Source organism: Anolis sagrei, chromosome X (genome assembly GCF_037176765.1).
Source record: "Anolis sagrei isolate rAnoSag1 chromosome X, rAnoSag1.mat, whole genome shotgun sequence".
In the NCBI taxonomy this organism is placed as follows: domain Eukaryota; kingdom Metazoa; phylum Chordata; class Lepidosauria; order Squamata; family Dactyloidae; genus Anolis; species Anolis sagrei.
The window spans coordinates 54,762,734-54,780,286 of NC_090034.1; the positions used below are offsets into that span (position 1 = coordinate 54,762,734).

At 44.6% G+C, this 17,553-nt stretch overlaps 1 protein-coding gene across 2 annotated transcripts in view; it reads left to right on the forward strand.

Moving 5' to 3' along the window:
* The window catches only part of LOC132781052 (scaffold attachment factor B2-like), a 49,414-nt gene extending 39,551 nt beyond the window's left edge, over positions 1-9,863 (forward strand). For both annotated transcript variants that reach the window (XM_060784978.2, XM_060784979.2), the window contains 5 exons: positions 3,450-3,489; positions 4,824-4,918; positions 5,062-5,150; positions 6,969-7,035; positions 9,531-9,863. In XM_060784978.2, coding sequence (XP_060640961.2) covers positions 3,450-3,489; positions 4,824-4,918; positions 5,062-5,150; positions 6,969-7,035; positions 9,531-9,645 — 406 coding nt within the window. In that variant the 3' untranslated portion in view covers positions 9,646-9,863. The remainder of the gene's footprint in view (positions 1-3,449; positions 3,490-4,823; positions 4,919-5,061; positions 5,151-6,968; positions 7,036-9,530) is intronic.
* The last annotated feature ends 7,690 nt before the right edge of the window (positions 9,864-17,553 follow it).

The following is a 17,553-nucleotide window of genomic DNA, read 5'->3' on the forward strand; positions in this document are numbered from 1 at the left end:
CTGGATTTGAGGGAAGTTAATAAGTATATTTTTTCGCAGAAGTTTAGAATGGTGTCTTTGTCGTTAATCCTTCCTCTGCTCAATAAAAATGCCTGGTTCGCCACCATTGATTTAAGGGATGCTTATTTCCACATATCTATAGCGGAACACCACAGGAAATACCTCTCCTTCATGGTAGGCGAGCGGGCTTTCTGTTTTAACGTCCTCCCTTTTGGACTGACGACGGCCCCTAGGGTTTTTACGAAGTGTATGGCGGTCATTGCAGCTTACCTTCGAACTCGAGGCGTGACTATTTACCCATACATAGATGATTGGCTCTTGGTGGGAAATACTAGCGAGGAACTGAGAATTCACATCAAAACGACACTTTCTCTCCTCCAGTCCCTAGGGTTGGTTGTCAACGCAGAGAAATCGCACTTGCTGCCGAGTCGCAGAATCCAGTTCATCGGTGCAGTGTTGGATTCAGTGCGTCAACGTGCTTTTCTGCCAGAAGATCGCTTTGCGTCATTGCAGTCCCTGATAGGTCAAGTCATACGGGGGACCCGAGTGTCAGTAAAGAAAGTGCAAGTGCTGCTTGGCCACATGGCCTCGATGACTGCCGTAACCCCGTATGCCAGGCTTCGTCTGAGGCCACTGCAGACATGGTTTCTGAGTGCCCACAAGTCTGGAATAGACAAGCCCCATACAAAATTGAAAATGCCTTCGATGATCAAGCAATCCCTCGAGTGGTGGTCAGATCCTGCCAACGTAATGGCAGGCCACCCCTTCCAAATCCCCGAATCATCAAGGGTCATCACCACCGATTCCTCCTTGCATGGTTGGGGGGCGCATTTCGAGGGACTCACCGCCCAAGGCGTATGGTCTCCCGAGGAAGCACTGTTACACATCAATGTGCTGGAGCTTATGGCAGTGGAGAAGGCCCTAAAGTCTTTCGAACATGCTCTGCTAGGTCAGGTGGTGCAGGTGGTGACAGACAACACTACCACAATGTTTTATATAAACAAACAAGGGGGTACCAGGTCAAGAGAGCTGATAGACCAAACAATTCAAATTTGGGAGTGGTGTGTGTCCAGGAACATACACTTAGTGGCAGTTCACCTGCCAGGAAAAGAAAATGTACTGGCGGATGGGCTCAGCAGGTCTCCTCTGTCAGTCCACGAATGGTCCCTCAATCAGGACGAATTGAATCTTCTCTTCAATGCATGGGGGACACCGAGCATAGATCTCTTCGCGTCCCAAGAGAACAAGAAGTGTCACAAGTATTGTGCACGCAAGCGACCCGACTACGATCAGGGTTGTCTGGGGGACGCCTTTATTATGGGATGGACAGAGGACTATCTGTATGCTTTTCCCCCGTTCCCCCTGTTGCTCAAGGTAATCACGAAGCTGCGACAGGACAGGAGCAACTGCATTCTAATTGCGCCATGGTGGCCTCGGCAACCATGGTTCGCGGCACTTTTGGAGATGTCGCAGGGTGTATTCAAGCGTCTGCCGGCCAGAACGGACCTTCTAACAACACAGAGGGGCAAAGTGCTCTATCCCGATGTCCACACCTTGAAGTTGACGGCGTGGAGGATACTGCTCCAGGGATAACCAATGGACTGTCTGAAAAAGTAAAGGAAGTGTTGGATGCGGCTCAAAAACCATCAACTAAGCGCTCATACGCATACAAAGTGAAGCGCTTCAGGGAATTTGTAGAATCAAGAGGGAAAGATCCAGTTACGGCGCCAATAACAGAGGTGCTAGAATTTCTTGGGTCTTTAATGGACTCAGGGTATACACTGTCATCAGTAAAGTGCTACTTGGCCGCAGTGTCGTGGTACAGAAGGAAGCAGGGCCTACCATCTCTTTTTACAGACTACTACATTAAGCTTTTCCTAAAAGGGATGGGGAATATGAGGCCAGTGGTTAACCCTGTCGCCCCGTCGTGGTGTCTGGAATTAGTGTTGGAATCTCTCCAGGGTCCTCCATATGAACCGATGGCTACGTGTCAACTGTCGCACTTGACATGGAAAGTTTCCTTTTTGGTGGCGATCACGTCGGCCAGACGGGTGAGCGAGCTGTGCGCTCTCAGAGTGGACCCGCCTTATCTCCGTCTCCATAAAGACAAGGTGGTGCTGCGCACGGACATCTCGTTCTTGCCCAAGGTAACATCTAACTTCCATATGTCCCAGGAACTTGTGTTACCAGCTTTCTTCCAAGAGCCTTCCTCCCCACTGGAGCGGAAGCTCCATTTGTTAGATGTACGTAGAGCCATTGCTTTTTATCTTGATCGGACTAAAGACATAAGAAAAACACCTAGACTGTTTATTAAATATCGCCAAGACACTTTGGGTCTCCCCGTATCCTCGCAACGACTATCGGCTTGGCTTGTATCAGTTATCAAGTTAGCATATCAGAAGTCGGGACGGGAACTCCCGCTTGGAATCAGAGGCCATTCAACAAGAGCACAATCCACGTCTACGGCTTTTATGAAGGGTGTGCCATTAGAAGCTATCTGTCGTGCAGCCACGTGGTCAACGCCAATGACATTTGTGACACATTACAAGCTAGACTTGACATCGAAAAAGGATGCTTCTTTTGGTCGAGCTGTGCTTTTTTCTGCGGTGGCATGACACCCACCAGCCACGGTGAGTAGCTTGCTAGTCTATTACCATTAGTGCGCATTCACAGCATAGCCACGCAGGGAAAATGGAAGGTTGCTTACCTGTAACCGTAGTTTCCCTAGTGGTATGCTGTGAATCCGCACGGCCCCGCCCATCCTCCCCGCAGTTTGTCATGCCTCCTCTTTGAGCAGCTTTTGCGGCCGAAGAGAACTGAGGCGGTTAGCCTTCCGCGGGCTATTTATAGCATCATGGGGAGTGTGCGCGGGGCCAACCGCCGTCCTTTTCAAAATTTTAACTGAAGATTTCCGAGCTATGTTGCGCATGCGCAGAAGGTTACCATTAGTGCGGATTCACAGCATACCACTAGGGAAACTACGGTTACAGGTAAGCAACCTTCCATATACAGGAATACTGATAAGAGGGAACAAAGGAAGAGATAGAGAGGAAGCCTGTGTTCATGCTCAAAGACTATGCAAAACCGAGCTGTGTCTCAGTCGGTGTGGCACTTCTTTTCTTTTGCTCACCCGGCAGGAAGATTTGGCCAAATAAACCTATTGAACGATCTCCTTGCTTCTAGTGTCTGATTGGATCGAAAGATAATTGAGGTTTTTGGGCTCAAGAGAAACGAGGGACACGGCAATGTGCCCCCAACAGTATCCCTTCTTTTCAAACCCTTTTCAAAGTTGGAAGAAAGGTGGGATCTAAAACAAGTCAGTCAATCTTACGGGTCACCGGCAACTTCCCGGTTGTTATCTGACAAGACCCACGGTGGCAACCAAATGTTGTTTTTGAGGTGTGTGTGTGTGTGTGTTTAGTAGCAAATGCCTTTTCTATCTTCCACAGGAGAGAAAGCTCAAGGACATTGCCAGATCGAGATACGCAGGTATGGTATGGAGGCATTTCAACACAGGCGGGAGGGCTTCAGTGGTGTTTTTTTCCATGGCAATGAAGCCATTGACAGTTTCCCTCTCATGTCGGTAGATATGTCCCCCCTCGAGGTGGCAAGAAAGCCTTACCTGGATGCATCTCTATCTGGCTCTTCTATTTCAAAAAGAAAAAACCTTAGTAATTACAGAATAGAATCCTAGATTTGGAAAGGATCCCATTCAGTCTGACCCCCTTTCTGCCATTCTGGGAGACACACTTGAAGCCCTCCAGACAGATGTCTATCCACCCTGTCATAGAATTACAGCATTCTAGAGTTGGAAGAGACTTCAGGAGCCATTCAGGCTAACTCCCTAAGATGGATAGATGGGTGGATGGATAAGTAGGTAGGTAGATGGATAAATCTATCTATCGGGTGGATGGATGGATAATTGATAGATGTATGATATTAACATAGATCTGTAATAGATCCCAAGGGCCATCCAATCCAACCTCCTTCTGCTAGACAGGAAGACACAATTGAAACCTTCTGGACAGATGACCATAAAGACCTTGCTCAAAGAAAGCATAATTGAAGCTTGAGAGGAGAATATTGTTAGAATTCAACCCCACACTGCTCAAGTCTCAAGTCCTCAGTGACGAGCAGTTAGTTTAGTGTTCCCTTTTCCCCATGCCTCTTGAATGACGGTTGGGGATTTATCTTTTTCTTCTCTCTTCTCTCTTTCTGCCCACATTCTGATTGGTTGTTTAAAATGGATACTTTTCTACTGCAAGCTTTTTTGATTCTGGCTTCTGCCTTCTTACACTTTAGTATGAAGAGAATGTGCTGTGTGCTTTGAGATCTCTCTCTGCTTGTGTGTCAGGAGAGATGTAGGGATTGGTGTTTTCCCCTCTCTTTGAAACCTTAGAAGAGATGGGTGTTAGAGTAGCTCAGACCCAGTTCTTTACCATGAAGAAACCTACTTAGTTCTTTATTATTGTAAATAAACCTTTTTTGGTTTTTTTTGTAAGATTAGACTCGGTATGTTTGCTTCCTAGGCTCTGAATTCTTTACAGCCACTTCATACGGCACTTCACGCTCTGCTCGCTAATGAGCTGAATGCTCAACTTTTGTATCCTGTTTGTTCTTGGATTCTCTGCTATATTTAGGGTAGTTTTTCCTTAAAAAATTCAAATTTGGGAGGTATCCCTCTGTCCATCCTAGAGAGCAGCTTCAGCTTTGCCTATGGACAGTGCACCAATACAATGTGCTCTCCCTTTGCCATTGGTATGGGCAGTGGCACCTGTTGGGCTCTGCTTTTCTTGCCCTTCACTTTTGTCTTCCATTTCCAGCACCACCCAGAGCGCCATTCGCGGGACTCCCGGGACAGTTGGGGCGGATACGAGAGGAGGCTGAGCAAAGGGCAGGGCTTGCCCCCGGCCTCCCGGTGAGTATCGATAGAGGAGGGGGGGGGGTCATGGTGGCAGGCTTGAGGAGTCAGGGCTGCTCAAAGTGCTTGACAAAACAGGCGGTTTTGATTCCGAATGGCCTCCACATCTCTCCCTTTGGGGGTTTCTCTCCTCCCTACAGCGACGGCCGAGACTGGGCCGACCACGGCCGCAAGATGGAGGTGCACCAGGAGCGTTCCTGGGCGGGTGGCGTGGATGAAAGGTGGCAAGGTAAGCAGGCACTCGGCCTCACGATCCAGGACATGCCTAACAGCCCCAGGTTTTAGATGGAGAGGTCTTCTTGGGAGCATTACCAACCTTGAAAAAATCCACCCTGATGGCTTTCCTTCACCTTACACAGCTTCTGTAATAATATTTATTATTATTTCTTATTTATTTCTTATTTCTACGCAGTCCTTCTCAACCCCCAAAGGGGGACTCAGGACAGCTTACATTTGGCACAATTCGATGCCATTAAATATAATAAAGCAATATAACAACAATTAAAACAATAAATAGAACATTAATTAAAACAATAAAAACAGTTTAATTAATTAACTTATTTGTTACCCACCTCACCTCACTGCCCAATATTTATTCTATGTTTATTGTGTTAAAATAATAATAATAATAATAATGTATTTGTTACCCACCTTTCCTCACGACTTGAGGTTTATTCTGTTTATTGTAGTAGTAGTAGTAGTAGTAGTAGTACTAATAATAATAATAATAATAATAATAATAATGTATTTGTTACTTGCCACTTCTCATGGCTCAAGGTTTATTCTATATTTATTGTCATTATTATTATTATTATTATTATTATTTGTTACCTGAATGTAGCATTGAAATCAACAAGCATGTGGACAATTTCAACAGAAAGGAGGAAACCGTGAAAATGAATCTGGCTACCATTATTAAAAAAAACCCAAAATCAGAGCAGTAAATAAAGAGCAACACTCAGAAAACAGGAGAATTCCAGACAATAATCAATCAGTGCCAGCTAACACCTCCCAACAAAGGATTCCCCCAGGCAACCACCAACCAGGATTTGAAGCCACAAGGCCATTCATTGCTAATCAAGGTGGCCAATGGCAACTTTCACACTTCCTCAAGCAGACAAGAGTTCTTTCTCCCACCCTGGACATTATTCCACATATATATAAACCCCACTTGCCTACTTTCCAACAGACCTTGCAACCTCTGAGGATGCCTGCCATAGATGTGGGCAAAATGTCAGGAGAGAATACTTCTGGAACATGCCCAGACAACCCAGAGTATTTATTTATTTATTTATTTATTCATTCATTCATTCATTCATTTATTTGAAACATTTATATTCCAACCTTCTCACCCCGAAGGGGACTCAGGGCAGGGCACAGCATATATACAGCACATATTCCATGCAGCACATACTCACAGCAACTCAGTGCTTCCAGCCATGAAAGCCTTTGACAACACAATATCAACAACAGCAACATTTTTTTCTTACCTGTCTTTCCTAATGGCTTGAGGTTTATTCTATGTTTATTGTGTTAATAATAATAATTTATTTCTTACCCTCTTCTCCTCATGGCTCAAAGACTTTTCTATGTTTATTGTGATAATAATAATAACAATAATAATAATATATTTTTATCTGTTTCTCTTTTTTGTGTTTTAACTTTTATCTCAAGTTTTTAAAAATATGTGTACCATATCTTTTTAGTATATGCTTTTATGGTTGCGTTTTAACTGTGTGTATGATTTTATAGCTATTTTGAACTGTGTTCTGCCCTGCCTCAAGCCAAAAGGAGAGGCAGGTAATAAATTATTATTATCTTGACCTCTGCAATCTTGGGATTTATAGTTTAGTGGGGCATTCCTAATACAAGAGGGGGAACCTTTTGCAGGAATAGGTACCACTGAACTCTCATCTCCTCAGCTGATGGGAATCGGACTCTGACAACATTGGGATGGTGGTCAGTTCTCCATCTAGGATCCTTTCAGATGGAAATACTGATGTTATTTTGAAATTTCCTCTGCAACCCCTTTCTATCTGTTCCTCAGGGGCCGAGCGGAGTGTTCCTGACCAGCCTGTGCCCAGCCATGTGCTAGACCGGGGAGGGATTCCAGGGTGAGTGGCGTTCAAAAGGGGCGATGGGTACAAAAGATGGGATGTGAGGGTTGTTAGGGGTATTTTGTGCTCAATCTCTGAGCGATGGAAGATCTCCCAGGCTTCTAGTAATCTGGTAGTATCTGGTTAGAACAGCAAACACCAGCAGAGGTTTCTTTCCACAATCGGGAAAGCTTTTTCAGCAATATATACGGGCAAAGCTCTTACAGAAAATAAATCCTCTCTCTCCTTCTCTTAGCAATCTTCACAGCAATTCTCCCGCATAGGCCTCTCTTCTCCTTCGTCCATGACGATCAGCAGCAACAACATCAGCATGAACAATCCCCACACACATTACGCTTGTTGTCCCACTTTGATCCTAGATCTGACCAATCACATATTGTATTACATCGTCGGCGATGTCCCAAGATTGCTATCAGGCATTGTGCTCTAGTTTCATCACCTAGGCAACTTGCCTTGTTATTCTGGCTCTGCAATTATAATATCTGACCTGGATATGATGACCTGCCCTATTTACTCAAATTTAATGCTCCCCATTATATATACTTTATTTATATTCCGTCCTATCTCCCTGAGGGGACTCGGCAGATTACAGTACGCATATACGGCCAACATTCAATGCCATTATAACACCCTCTCCTTTTCTTAGCAATCTTCACAGCAATTTTCCCGCATAGACCTCTCTTCTCCTTCGTCCATGACGATCAGCAGCAACAACATTAGCATGAACAATCCACACTCATTACGCTCGCTGTCCCACTTGGATCCTAGATCTGACCAATCACATATTGTATTGCATCGTCCATGATGTCCCAAGATTGCTATCAGGCAATGTGCTCTAGTTTCATCACCTAAGCAACTTGCCTTGTCATTCTGACCCTGCAGTTATGATACCTGACCTGGATACGATGACCTGCCCTATTTACTCAAACCTAATGCTCCCCTTTATATATATTTTATTTATATTCTGCCCTATTTCCCCAAGGGCAGATTACAGTACACATATACGGCAAACATTCAATGCCATTATAACAATGAACAAAAACAGACAATACATAGACAGAGGTAAAGGCTTCCCATCTTTGTCCATCTCCAACATCTGGAGGCTGCTCTTTACTCCGGCCATGGGAAAGTGCTGTCACTCCATCTTCCATGGCGAGGAGCTTTGTTGTCCGTAGACAACCTCCCAATTGAATCGTCGGCATGTCCTTATGGGCATCTTTTATCCCCCCCCCCCCCAACTTTAAAGCAGTACCTATTTACTCACATTGCTGTTTGCAATCTAGGTGGGCAGAAGCTGGGCTGACGGCCGAGAGTTCACCCCAACCCAGGCCTGAACTGTCAATCTTTCAATTGGCAAGATTTTCTGCAGCTGGTGGTTAACCCGCTGTGCTAAAGCTTGGCCCTAAATGACATTTTGGGGCTAAATGACCTGGCCAGTATTAGGGTGCGCATTAGAGTCACATCATATGTTAATCTTAATGCTGAGCCAAAGCAAAAGGGCATTTTGGGGCGAAATGACCTGGCCAGTATTAGGGTGCGCATTAGAGTCACATCATACGTTAATCTTAATGCTGAGCCAAACCAAAACAGATGCTGGAGCTGCTTCAGGAGCTTGTCTTCGCGGGACCTCATCTCTATTTTCATTGCAGTGAATTAATTCTATGTATTCTGGGATTTGTAGTTTGATGAGGAATCCACATTCTTTGGCAGGGAAAGCTCAAGGCCTTGTCAAAAGACAGCCTCCATTATTCCATAGCATTGAACCAAGGCAGTTAAAGTGGGGTCATTCTACCGCATGGATGCTTTCCAATGTTTCCTTTTCCGTTGCTGGAAGCTTCGCTGTCCTAATATTTTGGCTTTTAAAGAAAGGATTCAAAGTAGTCGTCAACTTTTTGGGCACCTCTTGCATTGAGCATGACATTGAGCAGCAACTACTTCTTTTGGTTTCGAGGCTTTGAAAAAAGAGGTGTGCATTACATTTGATAGCACATTTATTTATTTATATTCCGCCCTTCTCACCCCGAAGGGGACGCAAAGTGGATCACAGAACACACATATGGCCGTCGCTCCACTTTCCCTACTGAACAGCTTTGTTCGTAAACTTCCTCCTTTCCCATGTTCTTGGTTCCAGCCACTGGGGGGTGCTGGTATTCCATCTTCCCTGCTGAAGAGCTTTTGATCGTAAATTACCTCCTTGATCAACTTGCCAGCATTTTCCTGGCATTTCCATATGGGTGCCTTAAATACCTCCTTGCTTTAAAGAGATACCTATTTATCTACTCACATGCTGTTTTGGAATCTGCTAGGTAGGCAGAAGCTGAGCTAAAGGCCAGGAGCTCACCCTGATCTGGGCTTCAAAATGACAATCTTTTGGTTGGCAAGATTTACTGCAGCTGGTTGTTATCCTGCTGTGCTAAAGCCTGGCATTAGAGTTATTTTCATTGCACGGGTGATCATTCCGATCATAACAATCCTATTGGTTCTGCCCTCAGGCGTGGAGGTTTCGCGCAAAGTGACACCTCGAATGCAGTGGTGCAAGAAGCTGGCTTTGCCGATCCGGACCGAACGAGCCGACCTGGCGACCCTCGCTTCACCCGACATTATTGAAAGCCTTTGACCATTGCTTCGGAGTCTCGGCGTCAAAAGAGAAGGCAACCACAGCATCTTCCTCTCATAGCTTGCATCCGACAACATGAACGGCGTGCCTATATGTGTGTCCCACCCCCTCCTTATGTTCTGTTTTGGATATATCACTCAGCTTGTTTCGGAAGAAGCATTCCATTATTTTTCCATAAATAATAATAATAAAAATTCTTACAATGTTATTTGTTTATTTATTTATTTATCATGTCAGAATTGTGAATACAGTTATAATGTATAGAAAAACCACAAAGCTAATAATAATAATCATTGTCATCATCATCTTTATTTATACCCCGCCACTATCTCCCCAAAGGGGACTTGGGCCGGCTTACATAAGGCCAAGCCCAACTGTACATTACAACAAAATAAAACCAAAACAACAAAACAAACATCACAATTAAATAAATAAAAACATAAGAATGCAATAAAATAATACAATGCAGAATCAATCCCAAAGGGTGGGCCACATGTGAGAGATAAAATAATAAAATTCAGGATGAGATAGAGATGAAAGAGAAATATTTTTATGGGAGAAGTTCATAGGAGACGGAGTAATGGAGACAGGCCTTCAAACAGGCGGGGGGAATTGCAATATGGGGACAAACATCATGGGAGGAGCAGCAAGAGGAATTATCTGATCACCCTTCAAAGGGGCAATGGATAAGCCCAGTTTTGAGATCCTTCTTGAAAGCTGCTAAGGTGGGGGCTTGCCTAATCACACCGGGCAATGAGTTCCAGAGTCGGGGAGGGGGCAACAGAGCTGAAGGCTCTCTCCATCTTTCCCACAAGACGGGCCTGTGAGAGGAAGGGGCAAAAGGAGGGCCTCCCCCGAAGATCGACGAGATCGGGCAGGTTTGTGGAAGGAGATGCGGTCACAAAGGTAGGCGGGTCCCAAACTGTTAAGGGCTTTATAGATAACTAGCTGTACCCGCCACACCTTGCTGTGGCCAACCTTCCCTCCGTCTTTCTCTCCTTCCTTTCCTCTACTACTTTCCCTTCCTATTTATCTTCTTCTTTCTTCCATCTCTACCTGTTTCTTTCCTCCATTTCTTTGCTCTTTGGTTACATCCTTCCTTCTTTCCCTTTCCCTTTTTTATTTCCTTCTCTCCTTCCTTGTTTCTCTCCCTTTCTTTCTTTCTTTCTTTCCTTCCTTCCTTCTTTTCCTCCCTCCTTCCCCCTTTCCCTCCTTCATTCCTTCCCTCTTTCCCTCCTTCTCTCATTACTTCTTGACAGTCCCTTCCAACTCTATTCTGTAAGTCTATTTAATTTGTATTATATAGTAATATATAATAGTAACATATAGTAATGTATATAACAATATATAAAATATTGTATTTATATCTTACATAGAAAGAAGGAAAGGAGGAAGGAAGGAAGGGAAAGAAGGAGGGACGGGAAGGAAGGAAAAAGGAAGGAAGGAAGGAGGGAAAGGAAGGAGGGGGGTGAAGAAAGGAGGGAGGGAAGGAAATGAAGGGGAAGGAAATGAAAGGGAAAGAAGGAGGAAAGGAAGGGAGGGTGGAAGGAAAAGAAGGAAAGGAAGAAGGAAGGAGGGACAGAATGGAAGGGAAGGAGGGAAAGAAGGAAAGGAGGGAGGGACAGGAAGGGAAGGAAGGAAGAACGGGGGAGGAAAGAAGGGAAGGGAGTGAGGGAGAGAAGGAGTGTGGCAAAGGGAGTTACCTCCCGGTCTGGATGTTAATAGAAGAGAGAGAGAGAAATGTGTGCTCGTGTTGTCAGAGACAGATCTACAGAAATGAGAGAGAAGGAGAGGGAGGAAATAAAGAAGGAGTTGGAGGAGGAAGAAGGGAGCAGGACGCAGAGGAATGGGAGAATTCAAAAATAAAACTTTGCTTGATGTTTTTATTTGCTTATGACTTTTACTGTGTATGTGTATGTTATTGTTGTTGGTGGCCTTGGCCTTTGTAAGCCGCATCGAGTCCTTCGGGAGATTTTGCGGGGTATAAATAAAGTTTAATAATAATAACAATAATAATAATAATAATAATAATAATAATAATAATAATAATAAAACTTGTTTCTGCCTCTTTCTTTCTTTCCTCCTTCCTGCAGTGAAGGGAGGAAGGCAAGGAAGAGTTGGTGAAGAAGGCAACAGTCTCTCTCCCCTCCTCCCTCCCTCCTTCCTGCCTGCTGCTTCCACCAGGGCATCTTGGAGGAAGAGGAGGCTACGAAAGGGGGGGGGGGGGGCAGCCAAGAGGAAAAGGCTGCTGCTTCTGCTGGCAAAGGAGGGACTTAGGAGCCCATCCACCATCTTCCTCCTCTTCTTCCTCACTCCTAAAGCGGTGGTGGTGCGGTTTCAGATGAAGAAGGAGAGGAAGTGGAGGAGGACAGTAGGTAGGCTCCTAAAGTCCCTCCCCCACCCGCCGGCCTTCCTCGCACAAGCCTCCACTCCCATGGTGCCCATTCTCACATGTGTGTGTGTGGCTATGCATGCGCGCCTGGCTCCTCATGCTTTAACGGCCGGCCGGCTGTTTCCTCGCAAGGAGGAGGCGGCGTGGCCATGGGCCTCTTTGTGGGCAATGCAGTTTCTCCTTTGTGAACATGTAGTTCAGAAGTCCTTTCTGCTTTTTGTTTTCGTGGGTTTTTTGAGTGGAGAACATACATTGGGTTGTTAGGTGTCTTGTGTCCAAATTTGGTGTCAATTGGTCCAGGGGTTTTTGAGTTCTGTGAATACCACAAACGAACATTACATTTTTATTCATATAGACTAGCTGCTGTGGCCCAATCTGCTGATCTGGAAAATAAAGTAGTGAGAAAGTGTTGGTTTCTAATCTATGTAATTCCTTTATGCTTGTGGGTAAACAGTATTTCTTGCTGTTTCTTTGTCTGTGTTGATGTGGAGAGTGTCTGGTTTGCCTACACTGGAATATGCAACATATCATAGTCCTTCTTTAAGGGTCACTTTGAAATCTGTGATACTATATCTGTGTGTCTGTGTGAGAATCATATCTATCTATCTATCTATCTATCTCTATGACTGGATGGCTCTTTGTCAGGAGGGCTCTGATTACATTTTTTTGCCCTGGTGAAGAGAGTTGGACTAGATGGGCTTAAGTATTTTTTGTTGGTCATGGGGGTTCTGTGTGGGAAGTTTGCCCCATTTCTGTCGTTAGTGGGTTTCAGAATGCTCTTTAATTGTAGTGAACTATAAATTCTAGTAACTACAAATCCCAATTGTCAAGGTCTATTTCCTCCAAACTCCATCTGTGTTCATATTTAGGCATATGGAATTTTTGTGTCAAGTTTGGTCCAGATCCATCATTGTTTGAGTCCACAGTGCTCTCTGGATGGAGGTGAACTACAACTCCCAAACTCAAGGACAATGCCCACCAAACAATTCCAGTGTGTTCTGTTGATCATGGAAGTCCTGTATGCCATGTTTGGTTCAATTCCGTCATTGGTGGAGTTCAGAATGCTCTGTGATTGTAGGTGAACTATAAATCCCAGCAACTACAACTCCCAAATGTCAAGGTCTATGTCCCTTAAATTCAATCTGTGTTCATATTTGGGCATATGGAATATTCATGCCAAGTTTGGTCGAGATCCATCATTGTTTGAGTCCACAGTGCTCTCTGAATGTGGGTGAACTACAATTCCCAAACTCAAGGTCAATGTCCACCAAACCCTTCCAGTTTTTTCTGTTGGTCATGGGAGCCCTGTGTGCTAAGTTTGGCCCAATTCCATCATTGGTGGAGTTCAGAATGCTCTTTTATTGTAGGTAAACTATAAATCCCAGCAACGACAATTCGCAAATGACAAAATCAATTTTTTTGAGTGGAGGACATAAATTGGACTGTTAGGTGTCTTGTGTCAAAATTTGGTGTCAATTCCCCCAGTGGTTTTTGAGTTCTGATGGTAGCACAAACAAACATTACATTTTTATTTATATAGATAACCTGCACCTTGAATTGGGACCGGAAAATAAATGGCAGCCAGTGGAGCTCCTTAAACAGGGGGGTTGATCGCTCCCTGTAATTCGCCCCTGTTATTAATCTGGCTGCCGAGCGTTGGACCAGTTGGAGTCTTCAAGGGTAGCCCCATATAGAGTGCATAGCAATAGTCCAATCTAGAGGTAAGTAAGGCGTGGACCACTGTGGTCAAGTCAGACTTCATGAGGTATGGTCGCAGCTGGAGCACAAGTTTTAACTGTGCGAAGGCCCTCACCGGCGACACCTGCGCATCAAGCGTCAATGCTGAATCCAGGAAGACCTCCAAGCTGCGGACCTATGACTTCAGGGGAAGTGCAACCCTGTCTAGCACAGTTTGCCACCCAATACCCCCGTCAGACGAGCGACTGACCAGGAGGACCTCTGTCTTGTCGGGATTAATCTTCAGCCTGGCAACTTGGCATTCTACTCAATGTCCTTTGACCAGAAGCTGGCCACTTGGAGTGCATCTGGCATTGCTTTAAGAATGCCCTCCATTGTACATGTGGCAGGGCTCAGGCTGCATTGTAGTAAATGGTCTGTGGTTTGCTCTCTTCCACACTCGCATGTTTGTGGCCCCATTTCTTAAGGTTGGCTCTGCATCTTGTGGTGCCAGAGCACAGCCTGTTCAGCACCTTCCAAGTCGCCTAGTCTTCTGTGTGCCTAGGAGGGAGTCTCTCATACGGTATCAGCCACTGATTTTGGTTCCGGGTTTTAGCCTGCCACTTTTAGACTCTCACTTGCTGAGGTTTTCCTTCGAGTATCTCTGTAGATCGCAGAAAGCTATTTCTTGATTTAAGGCATTGGCTTGCTGGCTCATATCTGAACAGCGGATGGGCCAGAGATTTCATTGCCTTGGTCCTTTCGTTATTAGCTGCTACTTACTGACGGATGTCAGGTGGTGCAATACAGGCTAAACAGTGGCGTAGGGAGTAGGCATCCTATCATAATGCGGCATGTCTCATTAAGAGCCACATCCACTGTTTTAACATGGTGATATGTATTCCACGCTGGGCATTTGTACTCACCAACAGAGAAGCCAAACGCAAGGGCAGATGTCTTCACTATGTCTGGTTGTGATCCCCAGGTTGTGCCTGTCATCCTTCGTATTATATTATTTCTAGCACCCACTTTTTGCTTGATATTCAAGCAGCGCTTCCTGTAAGTCAGAGCACAGTCCAGAGTGACTCCCAGGTATTTTGGTGTGCTGTAATGCTCCAGTGGGATTCTGTTCCAGGTAATCCTCAGAGCTCGGGATGCTTGTCTCTTAAGATGAAAAACACACACCTGTGTTTTAGATGGATTAGGAATCAGGTGGATTTCCCAGTAATAGGTAGTAAGAGCGCCTAAATGTTCAACCATTTCAAAGCTCCCTGCTTGAGTGGTGATGGCATGATCATCAGCATAGATGAAACTCTCTGTCCCTTCTGGCAGTGGCTCATCATTGAACATTGATGGAGCAAAGTACGCTCCCCTGAGGCAGGCTGTTCTTCTGTTTTAACCATATTTTTCTCTCTTTCTTCTTATTATTACATTTATTATTTTACTCTATTATTATTACATTTACTATTGTACTCTATCATTATTGTTATTATTACATTTATTATTTTACTCTATTATTACATTTATTATTTTACACCTTTTCTTATTATTACATTTATTTTTATACTCTCTTTATTATTATATTTATTATTTTACTCTATTTCTTATTATGACATGTAGCATTTTTCTCTATTTCTTATTATTATTACATTTATTATTTTACTCTATTATTATTACATTTGCTATTGAACTCTATTTCTTATTATTACATTTACTATTATACTCTACTAGCCATCCCCTGCCATGCGTTACTGTGGCCCAGTCTGTTGATCTGGAAAATAAAGTAATGAGAAAGTGTTGGTTTGTAATATATGTAATGTCTTGATGCTTGTGGGTAAACAGTATTTCTTGTTGTTTCTTTGTCAGTGTTGATGTTGATTGTCTGGTTTGCCTACTCTGGAACATGCAACATATAATAGTCCTTCTTTAGGGATCCCTTTCAAATCTATGATACTATATCTGTGTGTGTGTGTGTGAATCATATCTACCTATCTATATTTATGACTGGATGGCTCTTTGTCAGGAGGGCTTTGATTACATTTTCTTGCCCTGGTGAAGAGAGTTGGACTGGATGGCCTTAAGTTTTTTCTGGTGGTCATGGGGGTTCTATGTGGGAAATTTGCCCGAATTCTGTCATTTGTGGGGTTCAGAATGCTCTTTGACTGTAGGTGAACTATAAATCCCAGCAACTACAACTCCCAAATGTCAAGGTCTATTTCCCTCAAACTCCACCTGTGTTCATATTTGGGCATATGGAATATTTGTGCCAAGTTTGGTCCAGATCCATCATTGTTTGAGTCCACAGTGCTCTCTGGATATAGGTGAACTACAACTCCCAAACTCAAGGTCAATGCCCACCAAACCCTTCCAGTATTTTCTGTTGGTCATGGGAGTTCTGTGTGCCAAGTCTGGTTCAATTCAATCATTGGTGGAGTTCAGAATGCTCTTTGATTGTAGGTGAACTATAAATCCCAGCAACTACAACTCCCAAATGACAATATTGTATTGGCTCCCAAAGGATAGCCAATACTCCAGAGGACAGGAGCAGGATTCGAACCAATCTTGACAGATTAGAGAGATGGGCCAAAACTAACAAAATGAAGTTCAACAGGGACAAATGCAAGATACTCCACTTAGGCAGAAAAAAAGAAATGCAAAGATACAGAATGGGGAACAATGCCTGGCTTGAGAGCAGTACGTGTGAAAAAGATCTTGGAGTCCTCATGGTCAAAAAGTTAAACATGAGCCAAAATTGCGATGTGGCAGCAAAAAAAGCCAGTGGGATCTTGGCCTGCATCAAGAGGAGCATAGTGTCTAGATCTAGGGAGGTCATGCTACCCCTCTATTCCGCTTTGGTTAGACCACACCTGGAATATTGTGTCCAGTTCTGGGCACCACAATTGAAGAGAGATATTGACAAGCTGGAATGTGTCCAGAGGAGGGCGACTAAAATGATTAAGGGTCTGGAGAACAAGCACTATGAGGAGCGGCTTAAGGAGCTGGGCATGTTTAGCCTGCAGAAGAGAAGGCTGGGAGGAGTCATCATGAGGTCTGTGTCAAGATGTGAGGGGAAGTCAGAGGTAGGAGGGAGCAAGCTTGTTTTCTGCTTCCCTGGAGACTAGGATGCGGAACAATGGCTTCAAACTACAAGAAAGGAGATTCCATCTGAACATGAGGAAGGACTTCCTGACTGTGAAAGCCATTCAGCAGTGGAACTCTCTGCCCCGGAGTGTGGTGGAGGCTCCTTCTTTGGAAGCTTTTAAACAGAGGCTGGATGGCCATCTGTCAGGGGTGATTTGAATGCAATATTCCTGCTTCTTGGTAGGGGGTTGGACTGGATGGCCCATGAGGTCTTTTCCAACTCTTTGATTGTATGATTCTAGCATTATTACATTTATTATTTTACTCTATTATTATTGGTTTTCGTCGACCAAGAGCCAACAGTCCGGCCCTCTAATACTCTGAGGGACAGTGAACTGGCCCCCCGTTCAAAACGTTTGAGGACCCCTGCTCTAGAGGAATTATCTCATTTTTCTTTTTTGGCCGCAGGGTGGTGACCCCACTGGACGCGGCAGTCCATTCAGGGATAAGAGAGGCAGACTATGTTTAAGGCACCTTTTCTAGCCCCTTCCCCATGTGGGGTGAACAGAGTGGGTCCTCAAAAGGGCTGCTCAGTCATGGATACAGCTGCCGAACTACTCAACTGCCTCGGACCTTGAGGTAGAACGACTGCGTCCGTATCCATCGCCCATGTGCCAGTCTGTGACTAGGGGCTTCCAGATTTCACAGTCCTGCCCCTGTTGATCGCCATCAACACACAGTCTTCACA